General features: G+C 51.3%; 6 protein-coding genes across 6 annotated transcripts; 2 read left to right on the forward strand and 4 right to left on the reverse strand.

The window, feature by feature from the left end:
• Positions 1–107: 107 nt before the first annotated feature.
• BJY04DRAFT_180492 (uncharacterized protein) lies at positions 108–1,430 on the reverse strand (the record flags this gene model as incomplete). The annotated part of the gene is made up of 1 exon (XM_073710069.1): positions 108–1,430. A coding segment is annotated over one exon (831 nt), but the record flags the coding sequence as incomplete, so codon positions are not given.
• Positions 1,431–4,123: 2,693 nt separating this feature from the next.
• Positions 4,124–5,757, forward strand: flbB (the record flags this gene model as incomplete). Its single annotated transcript, XM_073715261.1, has 5 exons — positions 4,124–4,214; positions 4,441–4,530; positions 4,578–4,665; positions 4,715–5,248; positions 5,295–5,757. 5 exons carry the CDS (start codon positions 4,124–4,126, stop codon positions 5,755–5,757), a joined length of 1,266 nt encoding a protein of 421 aa, XP_073575070.1.
• Positions 5,758–6,120: 363 nt separating this feature from the next.
• Positions 6,121–6,862, reverse strand: BJY04DRAFT_214591 (Zn(II)2Cys6 transcription factor domain-containing protein; the record flags this gene model as incomplete). Its single annotated transcript, XM_073715262.1, has 2 exons — positions 6,121–6,477; positions 6,623–6,862. The coding sequence occupies 2 exons, from the start codon at positions 6,860–6,862 to the stop codon at positions 6,121–6,123; spliced, it is 597 nt and encodes a 198-aa protein (XP_073575071.1).
• A 506-nt stretch (positions 6,863–7,368) lies between these two features.
• Positions 7,369–8,257, reverse strand: BJY04DRAFT_231813 (cutinase family protein; the record flags this gene model as incomplete). The annotated part of the gene is made up of 3 exons (XM_073719629.1): positions 7,369–7,766; positions 7,824–8,130; positions 8,179–8,257. The coding sequence occupies 3 exons, from the start codon at positions 8,255–8,257 to the stop codon at positions 7,499–7,501; spliced, it is 654 nt and encodes a 217-aa protein (XP_073575072.1). The 3' UTR covers positions 7,369–7,498.
• Positions 8,258–10,039: 1,782 nt separating this feature from the next.
• On the reverse strand, positions 10,040–12,093 carry BJY04DRAFT_145257 (eukaryotic translation initiation factor 3 subunit D). The gene is made up of 2 exons (XM_073708766.1): positions 11,769–12,093; positions 10,040–11,707 (listed from the first exon to the last, which is right to left on the reverse strand). Exons 1-2 carry the CDS (start codon positions 11,974–11,976, stop codon positions 10,146–10,148), a joined length of 1,770 nt encoding a protein of 589 aa, XP_073575073.1. The 5' UTR covers positions 11,977–12,093; the 3' UTR covers positions 10,040–10,145.
• Positions 12,094–13,996: 1,903 nt separating this feature from the next.
• BJY04DRAFT_214594 (hydrophobin family protein) lies at positions 13,997–14,500 on the forward strand (the record flags this gene model as incomplete). The annotated part of the gene is made up of 3 exons (XM_073715263.1): positions 13,997–14,285; positions 14,346–14,407; positions 14,459–14,500. 3 exons carry the CDS (start codon positions 13,997–13,999, stop codon positions 14,498–14,500), a joined length of 393 nt encoding a protein of 130 aa, XP_073575074.1.
• Between the last annotated feature and the right edge of the window lie 638 nt (positions 14,501–15,138).

Here is a 15,138-nt window from a genome sequence, read left to right on the forward strand (position 1 = left end):
TGACATCAACACATTAGGGTACCGAAGGGCTTGAAATTGGGATATTGGAATTTATACTATTTCCACTGGCCACATCCGGTGTATTGTATAACCATCTTATATTGTTATGCTACTATAAGTGTATCGGTATAGTATATGTGTATATTAACCTGAAATCTATAGTGGAGAAGCTATCCATGCCGCTATGGCATCTGTATAACAACCTCGTCTGTCGCGTCACGCCACTGGGCGCCCATTTTGCGCACCCGGCGGTCGCTCGCTAGGAAGAGGAGGAGGTATATATGGCTGGCGATTTCGCCCCAGGTGTAGATTTTGAGTGTGAGATTGGTTTGAGCTGGTTCAGGAGGTGGGTCTCCTGCTGTGTGCTGAGAAGGAGCGTTGACATCGGCATTGGTATTGGCGTTGCTGTCGCCGGTTTCTTTCTCTTCTTCGAGGATACACCAGACTCCCCAGCCGGCTCGGGCTTCTTTTGCGATAAAGTCTGAGAGGAAGGTCCAGAATTTGGAAAAGAAGGGCGTTGTCCAGGATGCGGCGCTCTCTGATTCTGTCTCTGAGACAAGTGAGATGCGGAGAAACCAGTATCCACGCTCAAGGTTGTCGAGGGCTCTGGTTTGGCTTGAGGGGTTGTATGTCCGCGGGGACTTGAGACGTTTAGTTAGCGTCTCGAGAGTTGGTGTGATGTGGGTTGTGTAAGGGGATGTTGATATTGGGGGAGGGGGTGGCTTGATTTCAAGGGGAAGAGAGGGGAGTATGGGGATGGGTTGGGGAGTTCCCTTCTCTGCTGGTGGTCGTTCATCTTGTTCTGTTTCTTTTTTAGCGGTGATAATAGTGCCGGGGGGTTCGATGACCGGAGGGTTCAGGTGTGCCGTGCTGTCTTCTGCAATGCTCGGGGGCACTTCTACATGCTGAGAGGGCTCGCGAGGTGGCGGAGAGTCTACCCGGGGTCGCTTTGAGGGAAGCCATTGCGCAATTGAGGTAGGCGCCGGGCGCGGACTCAGACACTCAGCATCAAAAGCTTGTTGCTGTAGTTGGGAATCCGGGATGACACTGACGGGACTCTCGAACGAGTCCCTTTGGGAGACATGTCGCTTCAGCACCTGCAAAGGTGATACAGGCGCCTGGATATCGAGTGACGAATTATAAATAGTTTCTATTTCCTTTTGGAGAGCTGAAGAGCTCGGGATCGGATGAGAAGAAGCAAGATGCTCGGTGGCTGTGGTGATGGTCTCACGTGAGTGGAGCTGGAAGTTCAAGATGGCCTCGACTTGAGCGCGATAGCGAGCATCATCGGCGGCGCCACTGGGCGCGGAGATGTGCACGAGGATTTCTGATTTGTCCATGCGCGGGATTTGAGCTTCTTAGTGGGCGATCACTCGGCGGTGGACTATATATAATTTGTATAATTGAGCAGGATGGTGACTCTGATCGAGACTGACGCTGAAGCAGAGGAAAAGAAATGAATTAATGACATGGATGAGGGGCGTGACTTCCCCTTTCGGATATACTCTGCCTTAGGCCGCTGATCGTCGGCAATAGTTTGCTTTGTTGATTCCAGAACCATCACTGTCACAGTCACAGTCACAGTCGCCAACCCGAGCGCAACGGTACAACCAAGTAGGTTCAGATCAATAATCATCTTTATTCTTCAGTCATGATTATATTTATCAATGTCACATCACTGACTTGATTATCCCGCGTGCATGGCGCGGTTCGTCCCGGACCAGGGTTATATGTACTCCATAGTACCGGTCGGTACTTAGTACTTACTTCTTACTACACATACTATCATGACAGAGCATGCTTCCTTCGGTTACTTCGGAACTGCTCATTCAAGATCTGCCTTTCGTGATTTGGAATTCCTCCCCATGCGATTGACGATCACCCGCGAAGGCTTCAAACCGCTGCCATAATTCCCGGATTTGATTGGCCCTCCCCTGAATTCGATTGTGATGCTCGGGTGGCTGGAGATTACATGCGGAAGGAGTCCCACGGTCTACCCACCCATCAACTTTCACTAGTTCCTCTCAGGTACGGCTTCAGGCCGCAAACCCAAGAGGCAAGAAAGAGCACGCCACGGGAAGAAGCAACAGGAGATGTCGCAATGCTTGACTCTGCGTGCTGCCAGGAACATAGTGTTCTTGATGGTGTTGCAGCGGCGCCTGTGAGTCTCCTTCTGGAGCTTTTTTGCCGAACTGTGCACTAAACTGACTAGAAACTTCCCCTCCTAGGAAATGAGTAGCGGATGCTAGCCAAAATAAGGCATTAGCCCTAGATGTTCTCCTGCGATTTTGTGACGAAAGGCTGGATTAGATTCGATCGTCGAATTCGATTATAGATCACCTATCGATCACTCCGCGGTGTTGGGACGGCGCGCTTAGCATAAACTCAGGGTGATGGATCAAAGAAAGAGCAAGGACGGAAGGTATGCATCTGTTGACAGCAGTGCGGCCCTGGCCGTTTGGAACCATGGCAGAGCAGCGACTTCGGGTGCACTAGCGCCGAGCGTCATCTCCGTGTGTCCAGGGCATCCTTGTGAGAATGCGACAGAGATAGCCTTGTCCAATCGAGAACTCGATGACCCCGAGAGAGCTCCAAACCTCGCATCTCGGCGAGGGGAGAACTACGTAACCGAGTGTGATACCTCCGGTGCCAAATGATACTGGACCGTGCAGAATGATACTCGTGTGACGACGACTCGATGAGGTGTCGAATCTCGAGGTCGGCTCATGCTCATGGGCACACCTCGAACTTCTTTGCCTGTTTGCCAATGTATTGTGGCCACCGTTGTGGCCGTTCCGAGACGAGGGGCCACTTGGCGGAGCTAACAGCCGCGAGCCACCGTCAAAGTTCAAACCACTCCCTGAATGGCAAGCATAGGATAGCCCACAGGGCTTGACCCGATGAAATCCAGTTCGTCTTGAGCCTGGGTATACTCCCGGATCAGAGGCTTCAGTTGTGGCTTCTACAGGTTACAGACAGTACAAGCTCCTTCAGATACCTCGATTAAGTCTGAAATGAATAGCAATCATCATTCTCATCGCTTTACACAAAGCATGGCGAATCTAGGGTGACCCTCCGCAGGGCACAAAGGTGGATGCATTCTTGCTTTTTCGCTCTTTAAAAGTTCAGCTAGTGTTGTGATCTACGGTGCACTCAGCCAGGCAAGATTCGTGATGCTCCATCAATCAATTTTGCTGCCGAGGCGAAATGCTGGCCTTCTCCATGGGGTGATCCTGGCCCCAGAACAGTCTTTGCTTCTGTCGCTGCGCTTCAGTTTTCCACCAACTCGCAACCTCGTACTACTACTCACGTACTTTTCCTCTCCTTCTTTTTTCGTCTCTTCCCCTCACGCTACCGGCTAGTGGACGGCGGGAGGGTCCAATCTATCCAAGCCTCTTGCTCCAATCGACGGTTCGCCTGGGCTCATTCGTCAGAATCGTCGCTAGCTAAGCCATCCCATCGAGATTGTATCGAAGCCGGCCAACTGGGTCCTGAAGAACGCCGCAGAAACCAATAAATCAGTCTTCTGTCGCGCATCCTTTTGTGACTGGGACTAGACTTCTCGACTGGACTTTGGGCCCGCTTGCTTGGCTGACTCTACGATCGATATAACGTGGGCTCGTCTGCCAACCGAATCTTAGCTCTTCGCGTCAGCGATTCTTATCCGTCTCGATTCTCGATTCTCGATTCTCGCCTTTTCAGCCTGCTCACTTATTAACCCCTCTTGCGCCAACCAACCTGACACTCTCGCGCCCGGGCCATCCACCACCATCGCTCAACTATATCGGTGGCGCTCTTTGGCTTTCTTTGTCCCTGCGGTCGTGGCCGTTAGAGGCAAAAAGACCCGTGTTCCGGCCTCTGCGGGTGCGTATAGCAATAACTCCAACGTCTAGGCCCTTGGGCAAAGAATACCCACATGTTTCAAGTTCTTCTGTTTTGAGGCTGACTTGGGTTTTTGATATGTAGAGCGTCACGTCACCCTGAAGGTTATTTCTCTCCGGTTACTACTTCAACTCCCAACCTATTGTGGGCGGCCACGCTTCGAGTCTCGCCGCCACCGGTCGCCATTCGCCGGTCGCATTTAACTCTGTCTATTCACCCCGCCATCTACAACACCTAAATCATGACTTCAGTCAGCAGTGGGCCTGTGCCCATTGACTTGGACACAATGGACGCAATGAACCGCCAGAGTTTACAGCATAGTGCCTCACCTGGTAAGCAAATGCACTATCTGTCATGAGTTATATTTTAGGCGTCCCGCTCTAGGGAATGTTACGGGAATGAGGGGAAAGATCTGACGCTTGCACTATGCTGGGGGCTTCCTTTGCACCCTGGGTTGACTGGCTGTGTGGATGCGGCCCCTTGCATGGTTGGAATGCGTTCATCTCTATCTCGCTTTAGCCGTTCGCTCTGAAGTCCATTTACTAACCTATCTCACAGCTGCCCAAACACCACCACCCAACATGAGAGGCTCGATAAGTACCGACTTTTTCAAGTTCTTCAGTGGAAATCAAAAGAAGACAACAAGAGGTCCGTCCCGGCCTGTAGAGTATGGAGCGGCTGCTAATTCAACGCAGATGGACAACCCCCAAAGCGAAGAGGACCGAAGCCAGACAGCAAACCCGCTCTTACAAGACGACAGGAGTTGAATCGCCAGGCTCAGAGGTAGGATACGGCTGTCTCTTACCAAGCTGGAACTTACTCAACTGTGTAGGACTCACCGTGAGCGGAAGGAGCAGTATATAAAAGCTTTGGAGGTTGAAGTGGCGCGGTTGCGAGAAGCTTACACGCAAGAAATCTCGGCCGCGAACCTTGCTGTCCACCAACACCGAGAGATGGTCAATTCAGTTACGGAGGAGAACAATATCTTGAAGGAAATTCTAGCGTCTCACAACATCAACCTTGAAGCCGAAATAGAACGTCGCAAGTCTGAGCGCCATATACCGGTATTCCAATCCAGCCCCGCCACAGGCGGAAGCGTTGGCTCGCAGACGGCAGGCGTGGGGTCGTTTAGCGGCCATACCTATAGCACACCACCGACTACGATATCATCAGGCATGAGCCCGAGATTCAATGGAGTGGAAAAGGTCGATTTCTCAGCGGCGCCTGATGTGAGCCCACACAGCCATGGGCATGGACAACTGGAAATGCCGTGTGACGCCCTCGCTGCAATCGATCGCCGCCCCCCTTTACAGAACGGAGGAATATTTGAAACTCAACCCCAGCTTCAGATTGACTTTATCTTGGCGTATGTTTGTCACATCATTGTACTCTGCGGTGCTAACATATTCCAGGCTGGAATCACCTTGTCGAGAACACACAGATTACCTTTGTCGACGGTCCATTAAGGAAGCTGATGACGAGGACATGCCGTTTTCTGGGCACGCCTTAATGGCCACTTGTCCACCCCCGAGTTACATCGCCAACACATCAAGCGAACAAGTCTACCCACACAAGACCTACGATTTGCCCCATGCCAATCTAAGTACATTACTCAACCTCAGCCGGCAGCTAGTGACGGAAGGGCAAGTCACTCCGATCATGGCACTTCAGGCCTTGAAATCACACGAGGTGTATACCAGATTAACGCGCGACGACGTGAAACTGATCATGGACACTCTTGAGAACAAAGTCCGCTGTTACGGTTTTGGAGCGGTAGTGGAAGACTTCGAACTCATGGATTGCTTCAGTAGCGTCCTAGGGTCGAAAGTTGAGGGCGGGTTATCGCAGCCTGCCGACGAGATGCTGTATTCATGACCTGATCCGACCTTTTGTTTTTCAGTCTTCCTGATGCCCCTTACCGTTCTATTCCCCTTCGTTACTAATACCTGCAAGAAATGTACATATAGAAGCTCCGCGAGCATTTTTTCTTCTTCTTGATTTCATCATCGGCAAGTCCATTTGCTTGTCTTACCCTTCAGTCGCTGTCTGTTTCATTGTTGTTCTATATATTCCCTCTTGTTCATCTCCAGCATCACATACACCTACTTCATATGTTCTCGAATTTACCTTCAACCCATTTCAGAATACCAATCCAAACCAACCAATACCCATGTGCTCACATCAACCTCAATCCTCCTCATGTCTCTTCTGAATCCCCCTCCTCCGTAGTTTCCGTACTCAAATCCCAACACCCCCCAGCACCCTCCCAACCTTCTCACCCCCCCTAACCCTCCCCACAACCTCCCTCACAAGATCCCACGACCCAGCCCTCAAAACCGCATACACAGCCTCCAGCGCAGCCAGTTCTTCCTCCTCGGCCTCCTCAGCCGTCGCACTAAACCCAGTTCCAGGTCTAGAGTTCGAAGTATTCGATGTCCTCGGTGCTTGAGCCTGCAGTCTATTCCTTGTCGCCCGTAGTTCAGAAATCAGTTCCGCCTGCGCGATCGCTGAGCGCTCTGCTGCTGTTGTGGCGTAGGTGCATTCGTTTGGTGTATCGCGCGCGATGCACGATGTGCAGGGGGAGGCGCGGTTGCACTAGTTTTGTTAGTTTGGAATCTTTTATGCTTAGGAGGAGGGGAGGGGGGAAAGTGATTGGAATGACTCCCGGAAGAGGAAGGAAGGATGATTGGAAGCCCGAGCCCTGTAGGGACTGGTAACGAGGGACTGGGAAGTTACGAACCTTGACCTTGCGAATCCGACATGGCGCGCAGGAGGTTATGGGGCGGGGTTTGGAGGGTTTGGAGTTGTTCCTGTTGTCATGGGTTATTTCTGGGTCGTTGGAAGGGTCTTCTGTGTCTGCGTTTTCTGTTTCTTGGGTTGTGGTCTTGGTGGTGGATTGGGTGGTGTCTGATGGTTGGATTTGAGGGGGTGATGATGATGAGAGTATTGGGACGGTCGTGGTTGTTGGTTCTAGATCCATTGAGGTTTAGATCTTTATGTCTCTGCAGATGTAGTAGGCGGCTGAGGTTGTGTATTTCTTGCTTATGCGCACATAGGTTAATAAAGGTGGATGGTAGTGAGGTAAAAATGAGGGAAGACTCGAGAGGAGAGTGGAGTAGATTGGTAGAAGGTGCGGATAGCCGTTGAGATTTAGATTGAGATGGATCCATGGTGGGCGTGCGATGCAGCCAAGGCTAGCCTCTAGGTATACTGCTGCCACTACACACTACTATGTGACCCTGAGACTTTAAATATGTAGGATTGCATTCAGAACATTATTATTTAGCAAGGCGAGGCATGACCGGCTGGCTGGACGAAAAATTGAATATGAAATGAATTCCCCTATGGCTTGTTAGCCTAGTTCTTACGGGGGCTTGTATCCGTGCAATTGGAGATCGCAACATGACTGGCCAAATGACTCTCGCAGTCTGCCGTGCATTGTGCACAAAGAGTTATATTATTGAAAAGAATTCTGCTTCTACCTCGTTTGAAACATTTCCGTTTATATATCTCATACCAGTTTCTCAATAATGCTCAAATATGACCAGCATATCCATGCATATTGTCCTCGAAGACTAGCATCTCAGCTAGTCCAACTTAGATCCAACCAGCGCACTCAATTACCGAGCTTCCCCTCAAGGAACCTAGAAGCATCACCAGTGTTTGCGACATAGGTGAAGTGCGCAGCAGTAACGATCAGAGTGCCATCGCAGACAAGATCACCGACCGCACAGTAGATCTTGATCTTGTCCTTCGGGAAGTTGCGGATCTGCCCGTTATCCTGCTTGTTGCGGGTGTCACCGAAGAGGACCACGCCCTTGATCTTGTCCTTAATCTCGTCGGAAAGGTCGGGGATCGCGCCGTGCATGACTGCTGTTCCTTGACTGGACGCGAACAGTTAGATTGGTAGTTCAGTAAGAACACGAGACAAGGCTAGGTACCTGTAGCCACCAGCCACGATTTGGGTGTCAGGGCATTTGGAGGCAGCGAGCTCGAAAAGCTCCTTGGCCTCATTGATGGCGGCGCTGGATGTTCCCTGGGGCAGAGCATTCTCAGCCAGCCCGGCGGTGTATTTGGGTCCGACACCTTGACAGGCCACGCCTCCCAGGGAGAGGGAGCCCTTAAGATCATTGCACACGGCGGGACCGGTCGAGATACCTAGGAGGCCGGGCTCGGTGGAGGCACGGGCGAAGATAAAAGTAACGGGCTTGCACTCGCCGGTGCGGAGATCATTGCCGCTGCTGAAGACTGGCTCGGTCAGTATCCCTTTGAGTGTAATATAGTCGGTAGACATACGCTGGCGCTCCTCGAGGGCCATAGGGCTGCCGAAAGAAAGGCCAGCAAGGGCAGCGAGTGACAGGAGTTTGAAGTGCATGGTGGACAAAAGTTTAGAGAGTGACTGGTAGAGAATGTACGAGGAACGGCAGTAGTAGAGAACTGAAGTCAGGCTTGCTGCGCTGATGCTTCCCTTCTGCTGAACATGGCCAGGGCTTATATACCTTTGCTTCCGCACTTTGTTGTTATGACTCGGTGACAATGTTAGCGTCTTCTCATATTTTAGAATTGGGCCCAAAGAACCCCCTCGCTCACAGGACTACCCCGGAGAGCAATCTAGAGAGGATAGCTCGTCCGAGAACCTAAAGGTTAAACATAATTGGTGTGATGGGTTCTCGAAACAACATCCATGACTGTTTGATTTTGCCGGACCTCGGTACAGATCCGAATTGACAGAAGCCGGATCTATACGCACTGGATGACGATGAAGATCATTTCTCAATTTGACATGCCATGTCCTCGTGGTGCTCCAAATTCCTGGTTCTGAAACTCCTTCATTCCTGCAATAGGTGTGCTTGGAGATGAACGTTGAGACGATTCCAAGGCTGAACCAGCAGTGGAGCTTGGCATCGATCGATCCCTTCCAAGAAAGTCTTAGCTGTTTCAAAGAGGGCTCGGGATTTGGGATATTGGAGCATGGGCCATGGAGCCCCCGATGTGCCTGTGCCCCTCAGGTTCTCCAAAAAATTGGCAAAGTACGGAGAGACCACCGAACATGGTCCAAAGACCGAGCTCGGTAGTTTTAATTGTCGGCTGTTGTTGTTGTTGTCAATTAACGAGATAAAGGTGCAATGCTTGGCTGAAAACAAAATTATGCCTCATGATCAATGTTGATATATCAACTGCCGGAACGAGGCCAAGAGCACAGGGCCAGATCGATTATCGTGCGGCCGATTGTGTCGCAGAATGGCCCCATGGCTGTTTGATCTTGTCTTTGAGATTCCTGGGCCCTTGGCTCAGGGCTAGCTCCTAGACCCTTCAGAGGTTTGTGCTTGATGGACCTCCACAGTAGGCAGCGAAATTTGCGCCTACATAGCTGCCGTGAAACGCCGGATAGCCCGGATAGAGTCATAAACAGCCTGAACTGGATATTTGCCTTGGTCAATCGCCCGATATGTGGGGCATTTAGTCAAAAGGTGAACCCCGAAGATTCTCCAGACAGGAATCATCCGCACAGAGGACTAAGAGGAGACATGTCTGATTCTGGCTCTTGTGAGGTTCTGATGCTCCGTAGAGTGCCGAGGCCTTCTGGATGTTGAGATACATCGAGCTCCAACCTCTCCTTGGCAGCCATAGTCCAGCTCTCATGGTGTATCATAAACATGCCAAGTAAGATCCATCATTTCGTCCTCGTTAGGCAGGATTCGGTAATAGATGCGAGACGAATGGAAGTATGCCTAGAGACCACGAACTGGAGTCAGTCACTGGCAGTTAGAAACCGTGCAACCACGACCTCACAATCGAAGCACCATCTTATTCCGGTCCTTACACCATGGTATATTTGAAAGCCCCATCCTGCTGTTTCGTGCTCTGTGTATCACATCCTCCGGAGGTCTTGCTCAATCTCTTGCGAGGAACAAATGGGCAAGTCAAGCAATTGGACTCGGGATGATTCGGCGTAGGCTTTGTAACCGACATCTTTAGTGGTTTAGGGACAACCGTTGCTAGCATGGGAAGCAGGGAAGATGGGAGCCGAAGTGAGGTGTTGAAACGTTGGAGAGTTAGCGGGGTTACTTATTGTGGAGGAGCGGTTGTAATCTTGTTCGAAATCTGTCACAACTACGAGTGATAGAAGCAAGTCAAACAATATTGATAATTAGTGATCCAAATGTCGTAGTGGAATTCGTGATCTAGTACTTTTAAATATGCACAGGATAAGCATCAAAAACATGATATCTCATAGCTTTCGCAAGAACGCGGTCGTTACTTCATGCTTCCTCCTCCTCATCGGCCTTAGCCTCCGGCTCCTCCTCAACAGCAGCCTCATCATCATCCTCAAAGGCATGGGCAGGAACGCTGTAGAGGCGGAGAACGGGGCGGTTGGGATCCTTGACCAAGATATACTTGATAACCTTGTCCGCGTCCTCCTCCGCATCCAGAGCGCGGATACGGTCGACAATTGTGCGCACGATACCCCATCCGTTTCCGAGGTTCAGGTTCATCTGAGCAGCGAACTCACGAGGCTTGTATCCAGCGACACCGAGCACGACGTGGCCAGCAGCGGAACGAGGGTTGGCACGAGAGACGAAACCAAGCTTCATGCCATCGGCCTTGGCGAGAATGGCCTGTGTGGTCCAGCGGGCAAGCTTGCAGCTGTTGTTCTTCATCTCGGTCGCAACGACGGCACCACGCTGGGAGTAGAGCTTGCTGCGCCAGTCGAGCGATCCACCTGAGCCCTGAGCCTTGCTGTCGAACTCGTTGAGAGCCTTGACAATCAATTGCTGATCCTCGCCGTTGACAGGGTTCTTCACAAGAGCGTCAACCTCAGTTCGGACAACCAAGTTAAGAGGCTCCTCGTCGCTCTCCAGAGACAGGTCGAAACGGCGGTACTTGTAGCCCTTTGAAGCCAAAGGCTCGGTCTCTTCGTCGGCATTGTAGAAGGGGTTGGGGTGGCTGAACTCAACCTTGGAAGTTTCAGACTCAACGACAGTCTGCAGAGCGAAGTTGTGGTTGATAAATGTGGCTTCCAGAGCGAGAGCGCTGGGGGTGTTGATGGCGTCCTGCTTGCCAGAGGACTCGGCAACCTCCATGGGGGCATCGGCAGCATTCTCATTGACCGTCACAAGATCCAGCGACGCGCCCTCACGCTTGTCGAAGAAAATCTTGTTACCCTGGTGGACGATGACGATATCCCAAGAGTATACACTGCGAGGAGCGCACATAAGCATGGAGAGGATATCAGAGGTAGCGAAGACGGTGGCCTCGTTCTTCTCGGCCAACTCCTGGATAACAGGATCCTGCGAGGTGGTGACATTGTACGCAGCGCGTTCGAGGGATTGCAGCCGGCGCTCGGCGTTCTTGACGGGAGCCTTGTCGTAGGAACGGTCATAGTAGTATAGGAAGCCGTAGTTTTCGAGGTCCTCGCCCTCGGGAGCCTGTAGATTCAGCTTAGATAGACGGTTGAAGTCAACCTCCTCCAGCATAGACCAATCCGGCCGGATGTTGACCGATGGCTCGCGGGTCCTCTGCGGCTTGTCATAGTCCTTCCACCCGAAGCGGCGTCCGCGGTTGCCGCGACCGCCACGGTTGTCGTAATACCGGTCACCACCCTGACCACCGCGACCAGCACCAACACGCTGGAAGCCAGCACGGCCACCCCTCTGCCCAGGACCACCACGCTGACCACGACCACGGAAGACAGTGCCACCACCACGACCGAATGTGCGCTTAGCGGATGTGCGAGTGTTGTCGACAACGGAGAAAGAGGATTCATCTTCAGCGACCTGGACGGCGAACAAACTTCCGGAGCCAGCACCATACACTTGCTGATCTGTTTTGAAGTAGCCGTTAGCCTGACATATAGAATATGTTTCAGACCCTGAAGAACGTACCTCTGTAGTTGCGGTTGTACTGCTGACGACCACCACGATCGCCGCCCTTGGAATCAGCAGTCCAGTCGGCCATGCGTCCAAGCTTGTCTCCCTTGGAGAACGGGGCATATGGGACGCCCTCGAGCATGTTGTCGGCGGAGGTGGCAGGGCCCCAAGTGTCCTCTGCGGGGAGAGCCGCCACAATATCGGCGATGGAAATGGGAGCCATGATGGTTGAATTTCCAGTTAAGTATGGCAGGAGTCTTTTTTAAAAACGACCTGAGTGTTCCGAATAAGCCCCTCACAAACCGAGGTAGGCTAAAAAAATTTGGAGACGGTGAGCTTCCAGGCGGCGGGATATTGAGAGAATCCAGAAAGCCGATTTTTTGTGTCGCGAGTGGTGGTGTGGCGCATGGGCTTGGCGCACCGCCATATTCAATTTGCACCGCCACTACTCTTTCTCTCTCGCGTCGACCTGGATCCTGGAAGTTGGCAGATGCCAGATGGTGCAACCCCCATATTGTATTTCGTTAACAGCTCAAAATTGACGTCCGATCAACCATCCATCCTGTGGTCAAGACTGTTCTTGATCTGTTTTCGCCTTGAATGCGGATAGTATACTCTCATATCAATAGAGTCATTTACCTAAATTCTCCCAGACCCCTCAACTTCAAGGGCTTTCGAGGAATTGACTCTCTATAGGTCTCAAGGAGTTGGCCGGATGCTGGGGACCCGAAAGTCAACCGCAATGAACTGTTATGAACAAGAGCTTCATTGTGCTCTAGACTTTCAGAGGACGCGAAGGATCTCCTCATACTCGATCTGGATAACAAAGACATCCAGACCTGCTTCATCCTCGAGAAGCGCTCTCCGTAGTCCTCCGGTTAGATACCGGTGCGTATCTCTGGCGTACTTGACGGCGATCAATCGCGGTTAGCAAAAAATGTTTCGTGAGCTGTCAGCCCGATCATCGGTCAGCCATTGCCGGTTGAGGCTTTGAGATCGCGGCTTATCAGTTTCTATTTCTCAAAACCTGAGTTTATCTCTATCTTTCCCCTTTTTCTGGATCTCCTCCGCATTTGCCGCACGGTCAATGCTTGGATTTCAGTGGTGGAGACCGGCACTAGCGCCTAGTTTCATTCCTTCGGCACCAATCCCAATAGATTGGTCTTTTACGATCACCACTATGATGATTACTCCGGAGAACGAATCTGATCGAGGTCGTGATGGTCTGAGTCGGTTACTGCATTAGCCAGCGCTGACAGTGGTAGATCTCCAGCTTTTGTGTCGATCTGATTCGCTACCAAACAAGTCCGTCTTTCTGGAGAGGTCCCACTGATAAGGCTCTTGCAATTTACAGGTGGGATGGAGGTTGGAGCTGCAGGCCGAAGTCCATTACCCCGAACTATCGGTTTTTGTGACGACAACCGACTTGTTCTCCCGCGCTACCTCTATCAGGGACGGCTTGGGCGGGCTACCCTGCTTCGTTCCTTTGGCCCTCTCGGTCAGCCGAGGCTGCTTCTTGGACTCGCTTAGGAAATTATCTACCAACTCATAGCCAATCGATCCATGTCAAACGATGAACTACCAGTGATCGATCGACGGCCTACTATGGTATAGTAGTGCTCCACCCTCATTGTTACTCTTTGAGGCTGTTCCTGCAGCATATGATCGCCCCTTCGCCAAGGTCTAGTCCACTGGACTTTTTCTAGGAAACCAGAGATTATTGAATTTCTCGACGAGTTCTCGGAACCACTGGTGGCGAAGGCGACCTACTCTTCTGCCTTGGTTCCAAGGAACTGTGTTATTTGCCTTATCTACGTGGAGATGGGCCGCAGATCCATCTCTGGATTTGGAATCTGTGCACTATTCCGGGCATCATTCGGGCTGGTACTCGACCTGAATTATTGTCTCGAAGGCAATACCAGACCACTTCGAGGTACCCGAGGTCCGGAGTATTGTTCCTGGACATCGTCACTCACCTCTGATTGTTCAGGAAGGAAACCATGGTGATCAGATAAGCCCTCATGAAGGGCTGCCTCCGAGGTCTTCGTCATAACCATCTGGCAGAGCATATATAGAGCCCTTGAATCCCCCCAGAAACCCTACAATCTCAACAGCATCACTCTCACTCTCACTCTCACTCTCACTCTCACTCTCACTCTCACTCTCAAGGACACAAGTCTCCATCTGCTAAACACTCTCTTTCACAAACACTCTTCGAGTTCTAATATCTCCAATCTATCAAGATGAAGTTCAGCACCGCTCTCTCTGTCCTCGCCGTTGCCGGCTCTGCTATTGCCTCTGCCCTCCCTGCTACCAACGACGCTCTTACCCAGGAGCTCACTGCTCAGGTCTACGAGGCTGCTGAGAAGATTAACGCCTCCAACGCGCAGAAGAGGCAGGACACCAGCAACTGCATTGCTCCCCTTCTGTGCTGCGGTACCCTCACCACCCCTCTCGACTCCACCGTCGACCCCATCCTTCTTGGCCTGGGCATTGACGCCGCTGAGATCGTTGGTTCCATTGGTCTTCTCTGTACGTTCCCCATATGTGCCTGAGTGGCAATACGTCGCCGCATCTCATTAACCTCAACAGGCCACGCCTACGACGACTCTTGCACTTCCGAGCCCCAGTGCTGCACTGAGGTCAACCTCTTGGTGAGTCGTATATCTTGATTGGAGATGTTTTTTTTAACTGACAACGAACAGGGCGGTACACTCGCTGTCGGCTGCAGCCCCCTCGAGAAGTAAATGCTCCCGCTGGTGATCCTTGATCTGCTGCATCGGTAATGAAGCGGCAGTGTTGGCTACCGGCATGGGTCATGGTGGAGATGATGTTTTGTGCTTAATTACTTCTCGACGAGTGCGGTCTCGTCTAGATGCTTCTATCTATAATCTTTAATGTATCTATACCTCACAGATGACCAAGTTTTCTTTGTGCTAAATTCTAGAGTTGGCTGGCTGTATCAACCTAGTAAATGTCTCTTTGAAGTACACCTCACTATAGCAAACTTCTTCTCAAGCTTTTGATATCCTCTATAAAATATACTCCGAGCTACGCAGCCAGGTAAGAACACCATAGTAGGGGCTATGGTTTGTCTGAGGTGACAGCTAGCCGTAGAATATCGATCTTGATTCATTTGATATAGATAGAGACTCGTTATGAAGAGGTTCGAGATAGGATGCCAGAAATAGAAATGACATATTTCATGGTGGCGGCTCTCCGCTTTTCGGTTGCTGGGGCAGAATCCAAAACAAACGAACTGATAAGAAAAAAGTGGCGGCGGCTCAAGTTTCCACCCACAAACCCCAGAGAGTCTTTGTTGACCTCGACACGATCCCTTGCACTGGCTACGATCTTGGACGACTAGATCAGGTACTACAGTAGC

The sequence above is a fragment of the Aspergillus karnatakaensis genome (genome assembly GCF_047715665.1).
Source record: "Aspergillus karnatakaensis strain CBS 102800 unplaced genomic scaffold BJY04scaffold_7, whole genome shotgun sequence".
Taxonomy (NCBI): domain Eukaryota; kingdom Fungi; phylum Ascomycota; class Eurotiomycetes; order Eurotiales; family Aspergillaceae; genus Aspergillus; species Aspergillus karnatakaensis.

Coding starts and splice junctions, on each gene's coding strand:
- BJY04DRAFT_145257 (XM_073708766.1), bottom strand. CDS start 11,976: ATGGCTCCCATTTCCATCGCCGATATTGTGGCGGCTCTCCCCGCAGAG. Junction 11,708..11,768: donor GTACAACCGCAACTACAGAG/GTACGTTCTTCA, acceptor ACTTCAAAACAG/ATCAGCAAGTGTATGGTGCT.